At 45.6% G+C, this 16,728-nt stretch overlaps 1 protein-coding gene across 1 annotated transcript in view; it reads right to left on the reverse strand.

The window, feature by feature from the left end:
• Positions 1–16,728, reverse strand: part of DNAH9 (dynein axonemal heavy chain 9) — a 298,757-nt gene that overhangs the window by 256,398 nt on the left and 25,631 nt on the right. The window contains 6 exon segments of the mRNA XM_060132968.1: positions 1,551–1,677; positions 3,427–3,495; positions 7,568–7,682; positions 10,410–10,560; positions 12,777–12,893; positions 14,560–14,727. Of these exon segments, the coding sequence (XP_059988951.1) occupies positions 1,551–1,677; positions 3,427–3,495; positions 7,568–7,682; positions 10,410–10,560; positions 12,777–12,893; positions 14,560–14,727 (747 nt within the window).

The raw sequence follows: 16,728 nt of genomic DNA on the forward strand, positions 1-16,728 counted from the left end.
ATATATATATATGTTTTTAACCCATACAATTCTTATCCTGGTCAAATCTTTGATCATGTTCCTCTAGAAAGACAGATGTGTTACTGTTCATTCTTCATAGCGTAGCTGTTGCCACTTTGCTTGAGGTTGGAAGCCAAGGGATATTCGTAGCCCTTCTCTGACTTGTTGTGTTTGTAGTCGTCTCCCCCGACTCACATTATAATTTAGGTATGTATCTCCCTCCACTTTTCTTTTCTCACCCCTTTCCTCTTCCTCCTTTCCCTTCTATCACCTACAAACACCTGTAAAGCACCCACCATGTGCTGCACATGGAAGCAGACAGAGACCTTGTCTTTGGAGCATATAGACGAGGGCCCATCTTCAATACTGTCTTACACCAAGGACTTAATTACTACAATTATACCATCTGGACTGCAGCCTAGTTGGTAATCCAGGTACTCAACTCTTTGGGCATTTAATATTCAATACTGCTCAAAGCGAATGCTGATAAAATTACTCCAAGGATTTAATGAGTTCAACCTCAGACTCATGTCTTGCCAAAGTGAAGAAACGAACCCTCCAACTCCCTTTGTTGACTTTTATTCTAGGGGGAATTGATGTTCTACTTAAACTGGAATTATCTCAAAAGAAACCAATATTCTGTCAGCTTAGTTTTCACCTCTTTCTACGCTACATTCCTATGGAAGATGCCATCAAGACAGAACTTTAGGAGACAGAAAGGAGACTGCCTTTAGCTTGGTGTGGCCAATACCTTTCTTCAATTTTTAAGCTGAATGATGTACATCCTGATGTGGGCTTGCTTTTGGTTATAGTTTTCTCCAGCATTAAGCTTTCCATGGCTGCTACAGCCCACTGGTTTTCTACCCTTTCTATTTAAAGCAGGGTTTCTCAACCTCAGAACCATTGACAGTTTGGGACAAAAAACTCTGCTGTGGGGTGCTGTCCTGTTCATTGTAGGAAGTTTGTATCTACTTACACCATGTGCTACTGGCACCCCCTTCACGTTTGACAACCAAAAATGTCTCCATTTTTGGGACAAAATTGCCTTGGTTGAGAACCAATAATCTAGTCTCATTTCCAAAGCTACTCCTTGGAGATTTATCATATGCTACCTAATGAAACTAGACTTTTGCATGTTGAGATTCCGGCTTCTAACTAGCTTGTGGGCTCTTGGAAGTCAGGAACCAGGTTACACTTGGTTGGCCCTCTAGCATCTAGTCAAAAGCCTTCACCCGCAGTGTGTATTCAAGGTAGGCCCGGTTGACTATGGTACCAAACGGTATCACTATGGTACCAACTGATATTTTGCAATATTTTCTGTTGTGCAAAATCAAAGCAAATATACTGGCTGACCCTGGAGAAAAATGTGAACAGTGGACAACTTAAGAAAACACTACACCCTAAGATTTATCCCAAAAAAGAAATCCAGGGTGCAAGTTCTTTTGAGCAGCTTTTGCATATTCTTATAGAAAGACTTTTTGCCTTTGAAATCAGCAGAGTCAAACGAAACTCTTCAGAAACCAAGAGGAAGTTACTGCCTTTGGACGTACCTGTGGGCTAAAGTTGACAGTGATCTGCTTTGTCTCTGGATCACGTTTCAGAAGTGGCCGGGAAAGGTTGTACTGCGACTTCTCTGATACTGTTTGACACCAGTCCTCGTAGAGTCTTGTCTCATACCTGTGAGGATCAGAGATGACGGTCACCTCATGAGCACCCTCCCAGCTCCCCAATGCCTGGCAATGATTAACTGAAGATACATCTCTCTATATAGATATATATAACATAAATGACATAGCTATGTATGTATATATATAACATCTCTATAGCTACCTATCTATCTAATCCAACCATCCATCTATCTATCTATCTTTAATACATATATCTCAGGAACTGAAGATGCTATTAGTGAAATACCTGAATACATTCTTAAGTCAGAGTCATTGACTCAGCCGGGAAAGTCAGCTCCTGCAGGTAACCCCTCATTTCCTAAAGGTGGCAAAGCTTAAATCAGAGGAGAGCAGAAAGAGAGACTCCATGCGATCTTCTGGGAGGATAAGGGAAGTGGTGATTAGTCCTAGTAAATGTTGGAAGAATTTATCGGGTAAGATTTGTTCTCACGCTAATCTTCACGTGGCTCACGGACATTCACTGTTCAGTCATTACACATTGATGTGTTGGGCTTGGGAGATAAAACGATGAATAAACATCCCATGGTAAACGCAGCTAGTGGTGCAACCATGGGTCAACAGAGGATGCAGCAAGTACAATCCCAGGCAGATGTACTGGGCATTAGGCTTTGAATGGCAGAGGTAGGTGGGTGGGTGGGGGTGATGAGGAGGATGCCAGGGAGGGTCTCACGGAGGAGGGGCTGAAGCGATGCTTGACTGAGTCTCAGGATGAGCAGCAGCTGGGCAGTGAGGGGGAGTGAGTGTTCCGGGCAGGAGCAGCAGTGTGGACGAAGGTTGAGGCAGGGAGCAGCAGATGGTGCGCTGGGGAGAGTGAGTAGACATTGCACCTGAGGGAGGAGAGGGCAAGGGCCCAGGCATCAGGGAGCACGTTTTGGGTCACGGTAAAAAGGAGCTGGTGGGAGACACTGAGAGGCCTCCCCGACAGGGGATGTGAGGAAAGGGGATTTGGTGACAGTGTGGGCGCTGAGGGGCACAGGTCCAGAGCAGAGAGGCTCTTAGGAAGCCACTGCAGCAGTTCAGGCCCGAGAGGCTCTGGTCTCTGGTGAAATGTGGGTGGTGGGTGCAGAGAGGAGGGGACAGATTTGAAGCTCATATTTGGGAAGTCGAAAGGGTAGAACTTGGGTGACCTGGCAGGTGGAGGTGCTGCCAGCTAAGATGTCTCCACAATGCTAAGTGTGATCATAACTATAATCATAATCATAATGTGTACGGTGCTCCTCTTCTGAATCAGGAGAAGATTACAAGGCAAGACACAGACTGTGTCTGGACCCTGCTCCCCCAAAAGACTGACTGCAGCTTTAAAGAAGGAACAACTATGAACCCATGTAAAATCTTCGTTCTTATGCTTTCTCTGTCAAAGGATGCAGGAAGTATTTTTTAAACTTATTGTCTCTTTGTGCGGCACCAACTGTCAATTTCTGCTTAGCGAGTAGCTGCTGAGATTTTCCATGACACTGATCTCGGGGTGCCATGAGGAGCGCCCCACTTTTAGCTCTGCCGAGTTCACGTTCCCAACAAAGTTGCACTGGAAAAGTGCTCATTTCCAGTCTAGAGCTGCATTCCCCGGAGACCTGCTGTTTGCAACCCTGAAGCACTGTACTCACAGATATTGTGGTTATAACATAAAACACAGAGCGACACTTCACTGCCACCGAGAAATGTGCACAAACTCAGAATTGCAGAGGGCATGGTGGGGGCTCTGCATTTGCAGAACCATCTAGTCCCGGAAACTGCTTACTTTTCCAACAATGAGAGCATTTCTTCATATTTTTGTATCATGCGCTTTCCTTCGGCAGATTCCATGCAACTACCCATACAAAGGAGAGGAAAAAAATGACATCGAATTAGAAGAAGTGAAAATAATGATCTGAGTAACAAACTGCAGCTTATAAAGAGGAGGCTGAATAGCTTCCCGGGCAAGTTTCCAAAGGCCCCTAAATGAGCCTGCACTCTTCTTCCTGAACATCTGCCACCGGCCACTAGAGGGCATCTGCACTTTCCCAAATGCAGTCAGCGCCCAGGTGACAGGAGGACAGCCTCTCCCCGCCAGGGCTCCGCCAACCCCCTCACCCTGGCTGAGCCAGTCTTGCGCGTGTAAAATGAAGTCCTTCAAAAACCAGGAGGGAAATTGAGACATGCAAGAAAAATTCTAGGTGTTGCAGTTTTCTGTATTCAAGAACAAAACTGTATGTAACGTTATACATTATAACAAAAACTATATAACATATATGTGTATATATGTATATAACAGTGCATATATAAAATAGCTATATATATATATATATATATATATATATATATATATACATCCCACACACATATACAAACATTGTCATATACGTAACAATATGTATGTATATATTCCCCTTCTCTGAAATCCATCTAGGGCACGTGATGAGAAATATTCTGCCTCATTACTCATTGCCACATTTATATGAGGTTCCCTCCCACCTCTTATGTCCCCAAACTTGAGCACACAAAACGCACATACATGCACACACACACATGCACACACTTGTATGCTCACATGCGCAGACACACGCTCGGAGGCTTCCCTGGGTCCACTGAGGACCACGGAGGCATCGTTGCCCACACCTGCTCCCCGGTTTTGACACTTCTTTACAGCACAAAATGAAGAGTCCAGCTCCTGGGAAAGTTGGTGAAGTATCTGTAATTTTCAGAAACCTTCACACTAACTGTGTTGGAGGATCTTGTTTGTTCTGCTAGCAAAACGAGGCAGCTTATTGCAAAGATTCTTTAAAATCCATTTGCTCTTTAAATCTTCACAGGCTCCCCCGAGCTTCGATTTAAGCCCTCACACCTGCAGAGAAAGCACTGGATTTCCTGGAGTTTTTCCCAGTCGCTCGGTCCCCTTTCCTCGTGAAGGAGCAGAGGTGTCTGCAGGACAGCAAGGACAAGCCCTGACGCCAGATCTCCGTTTCTATCTGGAAAAGAACGAGGCTAGAGGAGAGAGTGGCTTCTGCACCTCGGCCCCTGGGACTTGCCTGGGAGGCTTGAGAAGTCACAGGAATAAGTGCATCAAACTCCCTGCAGGTTCTACTTCACTTCATGGCGAGGAATCAAAACCATTTCACTAACCAATTCATAAATATATTACAGAGTATACACAAGAATGTGAATTCATTTTTAGAACAAACGGGAACTTCCATGGGAACTGTGGAGGACGTGGTGGGGTGCCATTCAGACACCCTCTCGGGACTACCCCCCATCCCCAATCTCCCCCACCAGGAAGGCTGATGAAGTGTAGCTGCCTCCCTCTTTGAGAACAGCCTCTGCCAAACAGACAGAGCTGCCTCCTCACCCAGGGTCAAGCCCCTCCCTGCCCCACAGCCCACTTCCACCGACCAGCTGACGTGGGGTACAAAGGCCAGGCAACCCTAAAGGGTCAGACTTCCCCATCGGATGAGCTGAAGCCTACTTGCAACTGTGCTGCAGCTCAGCTTCTCCTCTGCCCGATCCCTCCCCCCTCCCTCACAGGCGCGGGTCCCAAGAGCATCCCTGTAAATTCCTGCAGGCTGCCTCAGCTCTGCTCCAGGGAGCTGGACCAGGACAGCTCCCGCAGGCCACATTCCTAGCAGCAGCCCTGCCACCCTCCCTGCCCATTCTCATATCTTCTCCCTCCCTCCCTGGGAGGCATGTTTGAGAAGATGGGGTCTCAGCTGGACTCCGGGCCAAGCTTCCTATGGCTGGGGCGGGAGGGGTCCCCTGGCAGAGTTCTGGGTGAGGACCCCTGAGACCCAGATGCCTGTTCCAGTTCTGTCCTTGCTATCTTTGGACTCCAGGCAGGTCACCTCATTTCTATCTGCCTCAGTCTCTTCACCTGCACAACGAAGAGCTCGCTCAGACAGAGCAGACACTGCAGACGGATCTCCCACTGGGCAGGTCTGACTCACGGGCACGTTTGTTTGATTTGTACGGAGTTTGAGGAAAAGAGGAATACTTGCTGGTTTTAAAGTAAATCTAGATTTTCGGCTTCTCTCCAACAGTAGGGAGATTTCTCACATTGAGTCATTCTTCCTCTTGGCAACACGGGGTGATGTGGTGGAGGTTCCCTTCAGACCACAACCTGGCTATCTTTCATTGTCTTTCTGGCCTTTGAAAGTGGTTAGTCTTTTTTAAAAAAAATGTTTCCAGTTTTATTGAGAAGTAATTGACATACAGCACTGTGTAAATTTAAGATGTAGAACATGACTTGACTTACATATACTGTAAAATGATCACAATGCGTTTAGTTAACATCCATCATCTCATATAGAGACAAGAAAAAATGAAAAAAATGTTTCTTTTTTCTTGTGATGAGAACTTTTAGGATCTACTCACTTAACAACCTTTATATATACCATGCAGCCGTGCTAACTACAGCCATCGTGGTACTTGACATCCTCAGTATTTATCTTTTAACTGGAAGTTGGTAAAGTTTGACCTTCATCCATTTCCCCCACCCTCCTCCTCAAACCTCACCCCCCATAACCAGATAACCACAAATCTGATCTCTTTTACTATGAGTTTGGCTTTATTTCTTATTTCCAGATTCCAGATATAAGTGAGACCATATAGTATTTGTCTTTCTCTTTCTGCCTTATTTCACTTAGCATAATGCCCTCAAGGTCCATCCATGTTGCAAATGGCAGGATTTCCTTCTTTTTTATGGCTGAATAATATTTCATTACATATGTGATATATATATCTCACATCTTCATCCATTCATCCATCAATGGACGCTTAGGTTGTTTCCATGTCTTGGCCACTGTAAATAATGCTGCTCTGAACATGTTGTGTTTGCCAAAGCCAGGTGTTTTCAACAAGATGGAGTCTTTAGAAAGAGGGGTCAGAGAAAGCCTGCCTTTCCCCAGACAGCATCCTCAACAAGGTATTGCAACAGCTCTTCTCTCGCTCTAGCAGCCCAGATGCCTCTAACTAGCTTGGCTTCCAGACTCAGCTGTGAGGCAGGCCAATAGTTTCCAAACCTGGTCACCGTTGGATCACGGGGAGAGTGTGCCAAGGAAGCAGATCCCAGGCACCACCCTGCCCTGAGATCTGGATTTAGTAGGTGGGGGGTGAGGGCTGGTAATCTGCACCATTAGCAAGCACCTGGGGTTTCTAATACATGAGGCCCTCACACCACATTTCAGGAAACGCTGGGCTTCATTATTCTCCAGCAGCCTTGGTAGTAAAGAGCCGTCGTGTCAGAGGAGATGTGTGGAGGAATCCAAAGAGCTTGAAAACCCTGACTCATTTTTCCCTGGAAACAAGGACTCTGCTGGAGCAAAAGGAGCCAGCCTGTGTCCAGTAAGCCTCACCTGACACCAAGGGGCCCACTCTTCAATCCAAATGTATCAATCTCGTTAATGCTTGGCCAGTAGTACCTGGTTGCTATGAACTGAATGTCTGTGTCCTCCCCAAATCCATATGTTGAAGCCTAAGGTGGTGCCTTGGGAGGTGATTAGGTCATGAGGGTGGAGTACCCATGAATGGGATGAATGCCCGTATAAAAGAGACCCCAGACAGCTGCTGAGTCCCTCCTGCCGCATCTGAGGACACAGTGGGAAGACAGCCAGCTGTGAGTCAGGAAGCAGGTCCTCTTCAACAGACACCAAATCTGCCAGCACCTTGACCTTGGACTTCCCAGCCTCCAGAACTGTGAGAGAGAGATTTCTGATATTCTTAAGTCACACTGTCTATAGTATTCTGTTACGGCAGCCTGAACGGACTAAGATACTGGCTGATTGCTGGAAATGGAAAGAAAAGAAGATGATTTTTGTGCCTCAAGTAACTGAGTGGCGTTGCTACAATACTTGAAGTCCAGAGCGGGAGCAGAAGCCTGAAACAAACCTGCCTTTCAGCAACGAGGTACTCACGGGTGTGTCATGTGTCTGAAGTTGTCGAAGGGACCCTGGATGCGCTGCCTCAGCTCCTGCGCCCAGCGGAGCCTCCCAGCCACAGCGGGCATGTTCTTATGCACGGAGGAGAAGCCTGGGGACAGGGCACAGCAGACTGAAGCGAGGCTCCAGGCCTGAGCCCCACTCTACTCACGAACACTCCCCCACCTCCCACCACTTACTGCACTTTTTGCCTCATCCACCTCCACTTGCTAAAGTCACCCTGGGCTTACACTGAGATGGAAATTCCTGGGACATCACCGAGTTCTGCTAAGGGGGAAGGAAGAGTGCCCTTGGGAAGAACGCTAAACAGCAACAGAGGACAGCCATTCCCAGCCCAGCTCTGCCACTCACTGGCTTTCTGACTGCACACCTGTGACTTTCAACCCAGCTGCACATCAGCGTCACCTGGGGCTCTTCTAGAAACACTGAGGCCTGGGCCCCATCCAAGCCATTCTGATTTGATTGGTCTGCGTGGGGCCTTGTCATCAGTATTTTTAGAAATCACTCAGGATAATTCTAATTGTACAGTCAGGGTTAAGACACACTGCCTTGGAACATATGTATATATATAACTGATTCACTTTGTTATAAAGCAGAAACTAACACACAATTGTAAAGCAATTATACTCCAATAAAGATGTTTAAAAAAAAAAAGACACACTGCCTTAAACAGACAACTTAATCTCTCAGGCCCTTAGGTTTTTCATATATAAAATGGGGATAATATCTTCCTCACTTAACTTCCAGGGTTTCTGTGAGAATTCAGTAAGATTATGTATGAGACAGGCCATGTGGATTACGAAGCCCTTGACCAGAGTTAGCACAGCCTGGATATTCTTACTTCAGTCCATTCAGTGGGTTTGTTTGCTTATAATCAGTTGTCAAAATTAACAATTGTAAGATTTCATTAAAAAAAAACTCAGTTTCCAGCTTCTCTGATAAAACTGGGAAATCTGGCAACCATCAGCCCCCGTTCTAACTAACTGTAGGAGCTGAATATTGGTCTTGTCCTTTAGTTGACCATGGACCCCACCACTCCCTGATGCCTTACACTCAGCCCAGGTCCAACACTGTCATTTTCTACTTGGCTTCCGTGGTAGGCAAAATTCTAAGATGACACCCAATGATCCTCACCCTTGCATGAGTCTCTCCTCTTTAAGTATAGGTGGAAACCGAATGTGATGAGATATCACTCCTGTGATGACGTTACATTCTATGGCAAAGGGGTGATGACCCTGGGTGGGCCTGACTTAATCAGGTGAGGCCTTGAAGAGAAGAGTTTTCTCTGGTTATTGGCAGAAGGGGAAGTCAGGGATCTGAAGCATGAGAAGGATTCAACATGCCATTACTGGCTCGAAGATGGGGCGGCTATGTGGTTAGGGACAGGAGGGCTTCTAATCTCTGAGAACAGGCCCTGGCTGACAGCCAACAAAGACACAGAGACCTCAGTCCTGCAGTCACAAGGAACCGGATTCTACCAACAAAAATGAGCTGGAAAGTAGATTTTTCCCCCAGAGACCCCAGATGAGAACTTGGCCCAGTTGACTGATTTCAGCCTTGAGATTCTGAGTGAAGAACGCAGGCACACCAAACTGGGCTGCAGACCTACACAACTGTGAGCTCAAAGATGGATGTTGTTTTAATCCACTAAGGTTGTGATAATTTGTTATGCACAGCAGAAATTCAATATGCATCTGAAGGTGTTTGAGTTTTCAAACTCTGCATCCCACTGTGAGAAGTCAGGAGGATGGTCCCTCATAAAGCTGAGGCCAACAGATTTTTCTGGGATGACTTCCTAAGTGGAAGCCATTCTTAATGACCTCACTGTGAAACCTGTTTATAGAAATAGTGGTCCTGTTATGCCATTACTTAAAAACTTTGGAAAATTTCCTGTTGCCTTTATGATGAATCCAGATTCCCTAACAGGGCACCCAGAGCACTTCATGACCTGGCTCCAAACTCCACGGCTGACCTGATCTCCCTCTATATACCTTGTTTGGCTCAGGCAGGTCTGACTGGTCAGCTTCCACACCCTTTCCTGCCTTTGCATCCAAGACCATTGCCTCTTCTCCCTGGCTGTCCATCTCCCCATCTTTCAGGGTCAAGCTCAAGGCCACCATCTCCATAAACTCTTCCTCCCACCTCCCAGCCCAATTCATCTTGTTTTGCTACAGTTCTTTGTAACTCTGTTCATGCCAATCGCGTTCCTTGAAGAACCACCTGTTAGGATTAATTATTCTCTCCCTTATCCTGACCTGCCTCTGCATGCGGTGCCCACAAATTTACCTTGCATATAGCAAGGCCTCAAGAAACATTTGCAAAGCTGAACTGAACTTGTGTTTGACTTTCAAATAGACAAGACAGGTCATCTAAGAATTACAGTAACCTCAGTGTGTTACTGCCCTTTGTCAGGCTCCTGATGGTTCCTCCTTCCAAAAGCATGGTTGATAAGGCATTGGAAGGGATAAGAACCTTTTCTCAGGCATGTACAAATCTACTGTGGAATTGAAGTATGTTAAAGATTAATCAGTGTGGCGACATTGATTGAGGGTCAACTCACACATTACGCTGAGGTCTAAACTGACCCGAGGCAGTGGTCAGGACTTCACTGCTCTGGGTCAGTCTGCCAATCCTGCCCTAGACACAGGGAAATGCACAGTTCAGTGAACTCTTCAATCACCCAAGTCTAGAATTTCAAGCAAGAAGGTTGTGCTCTCCGAGAATGCCCTGGATTCGCAGCAGACGTGTAACAAATACAGAAGAGTGGCACCCTTTCTGGTAACAGACGTCCCCCATTCAAATGTGACAACAAGCTTACCGTGCTCCACCTCCTCCTGGACATGCTGACTGTAGATCATCCTCACGGCATCCAGGTCCTCGCTGAACATGCGGATGAGCACCAGGTATTTATCAGATGTGTCCTGTGCTACCAGTGGTCTCTCCAGGAGGTTTCCTGCTATGTCTAACAGCTACAGAGGCAGAAAAGAAGGGAAAAAGTCACAGATTCAACTTTTCCAAGGTTACATTAATCTTGTATCCTGGTTTTTCCTTAATATGTCTGTCCACAAATGTAAGAGGGTCAAAAAACCGTTACTGTGCAACTGGATGGATAATTGTGAATCGGCAGAATATTCACAGTCTGTCCCTCTGGTCTTTGTTTCTGAAGGAGGGATTCCTGTGTGCTGAATGACATACCAGACCCTGCCGTGTTGTAAGAACCTGGGTAGAGGGTAAAACAAAGAGAAAATGAAAGATGTCAGAAAGGGTAAGCTGATGCACATCATAAAGACCTAATGCAGATATGGAGGGTGATGACGGAGAAGAAAAATGAAGCTAATAGGCTGGGTGTTGGGGAGAATCGGGAGGGCTAAAATTTGAGAGTGGGGACCAAGAAAAGAGTTTCAGGGAGCAGTTGCCCCAAGAAGGCAGTGATTGCAAGGATACTTTGCAGATGTTTCTTGTGCATCACAACTGCCCTAACCCCTTGGTGGGAGCAGCGGGATCAGAATGTGAAATGCTTTTAATCACCTCCTGGTTGCTGGACTGTGTTTCTCTGATCCTCATGCTACCCTGAGACAAGGTCGTGGAAGACTCCAGTTATATTTAGGATATAACAATACATGACTTCTAGGACCACCCAGTCTTCCAACCCCAAATCACCAAGATCTCTGGAGACAGCAGGAAGTAGCTCTCCCTCCATGGAGGCACAAGAGAGCAGGTCTCCACCAAGTTCTGGCTCACACATCCTGCTGAAAGGTACAGAGGTGTGGGCTGAGGGACCTCTGCAGCCAGCCCACACCCTCGGACTCAGGTTCTCTGACCTGGACATACCCCTTCTGGCCATGTCCATGAGGCACACCTAGTGGTTGAATCTGCTCAGAACCCTCCTCCACCACAAAATGCAAAGATTGGGGTGTTTGGAACCCAGACAGAAATGCCCTTGGCATAAATGTAGATGCTGTCATGGTGGGGATCATCAGAAGAGCAATAGTAAGACCCCCGAAAGCACCTTCCTGGGCATATGACATTTTTAAGGGAGACTGTAGACAAGTAGCAAAGACACCATGATGTCAAAGACAGAGCAACTTCAGAGTATATGTGAGACACTTGAAGACGCCTTGAAATCCATGGTGCACAGGGATTTATGGGAGGGATAGGGCTGGACATCCTCAAGGCAGAAATGGGGTTCCAGCTCCACCAGTTATGAGTGGTAACATCCCAATTAGCCATGACAGTTAATGGCAAAAGGGATTATTTTATAGACACATATAAGCCCTTCTCTTGGAATTAAATACTTGGAGAGAGAAATTCTAAATCTCTTCCTGAGTTACAGAGTAGCAGGTATTTATTAAAGAATACATATGTATATTCTTGAATGAGTTAAATATATATATGCCCAGTGTTCTAGAACAGCATGGTTTCACACATCCTGGGTTTAAGCCTCTTCTGCAATTGTCCCACCAATCACCCAGTCTACGTTTGGACATGTTCAGTTCCTGGAAACTTACCTACATCTCAAGGAAGTTTATTCCATCTTTAAATAGCATTAACAGAAACCTCCTTCCTCTACTTGGCTAAACTCTGCCTCCTTGTAACCTGATGAGTCCTGTTTCTAAACCTTCAGGCTCTACAGAATAAGTGTTGTCTCAGTTTATGGAAGGTCTGTTCTGTTCCACTAAGTCTTCAGGTCTCACAACCCAGATCTCTCATTTCTGTAGACGTTTACCTACTCATCGTCCTAAACCTCCTCCTCCTGCGCATTTGCGTGCCGTCTCATCTAGGCAGCACAGGGCTAGGGCCGGCGTCTTCTTACTCCAGTTACTTGTGCTTGAGTGGTTTGCTCCAGCCTGAACCAACCTGATGGCAGCGGTTAAACAGCCGCGGTGTTGCAGAGCCATGGATTTAGGATGGTGACCACAGCAGGCTTCTTCACTTTCAATGGGTACTCTACTGATAAGGCCCAAAGAAAGCATTCCAGAAGAAACTCACTTACAAAGCATTTTTACATCATCCTGTTTGCAGAAAAGCATTAGCTGTCAACTTGAGAAGCCCAGTTCTGCACACTCCCTTGCCCTGCGACACCCACAATACTGCTCTAACAGGAACAATTCCTCTCTGCAGGAACAAAACAGTTGGAAGAGGGCGGGGAGAATAAAGCATGGGGTGGCTCCCCTACTTTACAAACCTTGAAGGCGTGCTCCAAACCAGGGGCATCATCAAAGGCCTGGATAAAGACAGTCCCCAGTCTCCGGTCAAGGTCTTCTACTCTCTGATTAAACTCAGAGACAACATTTTCAAATTCCTGAAGAGACATCACATAGACGTAAGGAAACATGATATTCTGAAGGCCCATCCTGCTGTGCTCTTTACTATGAACATGTGTACTCAAATCGGTTATGCCACGGACTTATTTTAACTTTCCACAGTTCACCATGGCGTGCCTTAGTGTTTATCCATGTAGATAGCTACCCTATTACTGCAGCATTTTTTGCCTAGACACTCTAGGCAAAATGGTGCAGAGAGCTGGATGTGAGGTTGCTACGCTGTCCCTCCTGTCTGGGCCCCACCTTCCAGACCCTGAAGCCCCTGCTCTCACCCGCCACCTCAGGCCACTCCAAAAGCCGCCTCAGCAATGGGGCTATTCCATCATTACCCCCTACTTCCCTTCCCCCCACCAAGTGAAAATCCTATTTTTTTCAATGTAAGCAAACTGATCTGGCCATTAGGAGGAAAGTAAGCTAATTAAACTAGTATACACTATTTCTTCTAACTACACTTTAATTGCTTAAGACAGCGGCTAGCTATTGTTCCTAAGGTTGCCAAATTCAGCAAATAAAAATACAAGACACCCAGTTAAATATAATTTCAGATCAATAGTGAATTTTTTTATAAGCATGTCCCAATTATTGTATTTTATCTGGCAACCCAAAGTGTGCCCTTTCTTCGAATGTAGCAATTTTCAGAGAAACTTTGTTAACTCAAATCTCTAATTTGTGGAATGGTTATTTCTTATTATTGCCTTACAGTAGCTATGCATATTTTTATGAAAAGACAAAGAAAAGTAGGAAAATGTAGTAGTATTTTTCTACTTCCCAAACCCAACCATATTAGCATTGTAATATGTTTCCCTGTGCATAGGATTTTGTTTTGCTTTGTTTTATCACACGGTAGCAAACATATGGTATATATCTTGCTTTGTACTCCAACTCTTTCTTTTTTACTTTAGACTAATGGAATTTTTTGAAAGTGACATTTCCTGGGTTTGGCCAATTAAGATCCCCCTAGACATTGGAAGATGCTCAGAGCAGATTCTTGCTGAATTTCTCTCTCCTTTTCCCTCAAATACTCTCAAAATTCCTTCTCCAGCAATTCAGCCATTCCCTTCTCAGGGAACTCCATTCCCTACTTCTGTACTGACTCTTTTGCTTCTTTCTGTTTCCTGCAGGCTTGGACTCACAGGTCTCAGTTCTCCTGAGCTACAGGTTAGATATGGGCCCCTGTGTCCTGATCCTGGAAGATGCAGCTCTAGCCCTTTCCTCATCCTAAGTATTTCCTTGGGAACCAGGGTCTGAATGGAAAACTAAGCTACTGCGTCACTCACCCCTCCCCAGACCACTAATGAAATTCTGCCCAAGTGTGCCTGGCCTTCACCTAGCAGTCACTGCTCAAAGCTTAAAGCTTTGGGAGCTGCAGGGCAGCCACAGCCTCCACCATCATCCCATTCCCACCTCAGCATCTCTGAAACTCTGCATATAATCTGCTTGGAGAAGTCAGCAGTTGGAAGAGGCCCTCCCCTGATCTTTCTCCTGACACAAAGAATAATTAAGAGTGGTCTCTGCTGATAAAACCATGGGGACCACAGAGCCAAAGAAAATGCACAGGGAAAATGCAAGTAAATACCCAGACCCTACAGGCTACAGGCATCTGAGAAAGAGACAAACTTGCAAGTTAGCTCTTCCAAGCTCTACCATGCTTTGAGGGTCCAAGCAGTCATAGGAAGACTCTGAGAAGACCCTGTACATCTCTTGAAACTCGTTGTACATCCGCTGGGCCTGCTGGCTCAGAGCACTCCCTCTGATGCCACTAAACTCAAGCTTTCCCAATTTGTGGAAATCCAAAGTTGTCTTCAGAAGATCCTATAAAGACAATTTGCAATAGAGTTAAAATAATAATGATGATGATAACAACATCAGATGACACTCAAATTAGTATGGGAAGGGCTGGAAATTATATGGGGGTGGGTGACTGCTTAGGAAAATGTGAAGCCTGATTAGTTTTGTAACCTTATTATTAGATCGGGTTGGTATAAATAACTCTAGGTGAGACTTGATAACGAAGAGAAAATTCCGATAAATAAAATGAACATACACACACAAATCAAATTTATGCTTCAGCCTCTTTCCGTGTTCTCTAATAAATAAAATATAATAACATTATCTACATGGCTGGTGGCTTTATACCTATTTAAAAAATTAATTTCAAATGAACCATGTTATGTGGTTCTAGAATGACAGGTATTTTGGAGGATATTGACAGGAAAGTGGATCCTCCAAACAGTCCGGAGGACAAGCTCAGAGGTGGCACCAACATTCTCACCAATGACTTCTGCTAAGAAAAGACATCTGCAGGGCGCCCTTGCCGGGCGTACATGCTGCGGTAGACCCTGTGGCCGGTGGGGTGGTGGTGGGCGAGGACAGCTCTGTGTTGGGACAGTAATAGTGAGAGTGAATCAAGTCAATGCGGGCTTAGGATGTAGGCCATTGCCGGGCACACAGTAAATAGGCAGCGAGTGTGCATTACTGTCACTGTTGATGTGGCAGTGGCCCAGCTGTGCTCAGGATTAAGTGACAGGTGACAATACAACCTAGAGCCCTGGGGAGGACAGGACCCTGCCCGAGTCTATCGAAGATGCTTCACCTCTGATAGGATGGAAGCCTTCAGGACACGTCTAACGTGACAGACTGTACTTACCTCTCATTAGAACCCATCGAAAATCACAAAACCTCCAAACCAAGACATTCTCCCTGTTATCCCTTCCAATCTGTGTGCTTACCTCTTCAACAGGAAAGAGGGAAATTAAGGTACCTTTATGTCATTTTGGCAAACATGTGGTGTGGACCCCTGGGAGCCGGCTCTCTATCCAGAGGAGGTTTGAAAGTAAAGAAAAGGGAACACTGACATGAGGCTGGAAACCCAGCAGGCCCTGGCACCATTTCAGGGAATTCCCACTGCCACTGGCCACCGCTATGGGCTGACCCATTAGGCTAGCAGAGGGCTGCCTATCTCCTTCCTGTCGCTGGGACACCAAGTCCAGCAGCAGAGACAGAGACACTGGGAAGTGCTGAGAAGTGGTTGACTTCCCCCGTGTTGCCAGGTGGGTGCCCATCCATGCAGCCTTGGGCAGCCATCTAAGAACGCTTTTTGCTCAGCTGTGTTCAGCCATGGCCGTGAGCAGGTGGCTGAAGTGGGAGAGGAGAGGAGGAGGAAGAACCAGCCAAGGGAAGGAAGACATACACCCAAACCAGATCTTGCCAACACTGGGGAAATGGGGCAGTCTTTATTTAAACACACGTTCAACTTTGAAAACAGCAGTCAATTTGATTTAAATGAAATAGACTTAAATAGTAATTCAAGTCACTCAAAAAGTGCTTAGTTGCTGTCAGTGTGATAGGAGAAACATATTTGTGCAGTGGAATGTCACCTGGGTCCCCATTTTTCATAATTCTGTGGATGTCAATTTCAACTTTTAGGAAATACCCTCTAACCATTTTATTTATTTTTTAACATCTTTATTGAAGTATAATTGCTTTATAATGTTGTGTTAGTTTCTGCTGTATAACAAAGTGAACCACCTATATGTATACATATATCCCCATATCCCCTCCCTTCTAACCATTGTAAAATTAAGGCAGATGCATCTCGATGCATTTGATTACATCGGAAAACTAGATGATAATTTTGTTATACTATTTTATTTCTCAAGAATTCTTGAAGCATGGTCCTGGGTGGTCACTGCAAGGTGTTTTATCTCCAATCTAACAGGCAAATCATAGGTATTAGAAGAATTCTTACATAATCATTCTATTTTTGGAGAAACTCTGGTCACCCAAAACAATGGATATTTACTTTGCTTTACT

This window comes from Lagenorhynchus albirostris, chromosome 20 (genome assembly GCF_949774975.1).
Source record: "Lagenorhynchus albirostris chromosome 20, mLagAlb1.1, whole genome shotgun sequence".
In the NCBI taxonomy this organism is placed as follows: Eukaryota; Metazoa; Chordata; class Mammalia; order Artiodactyla; family Delphinidae; genus Lagenorhynchus; species Lagenorhynchus albirostris.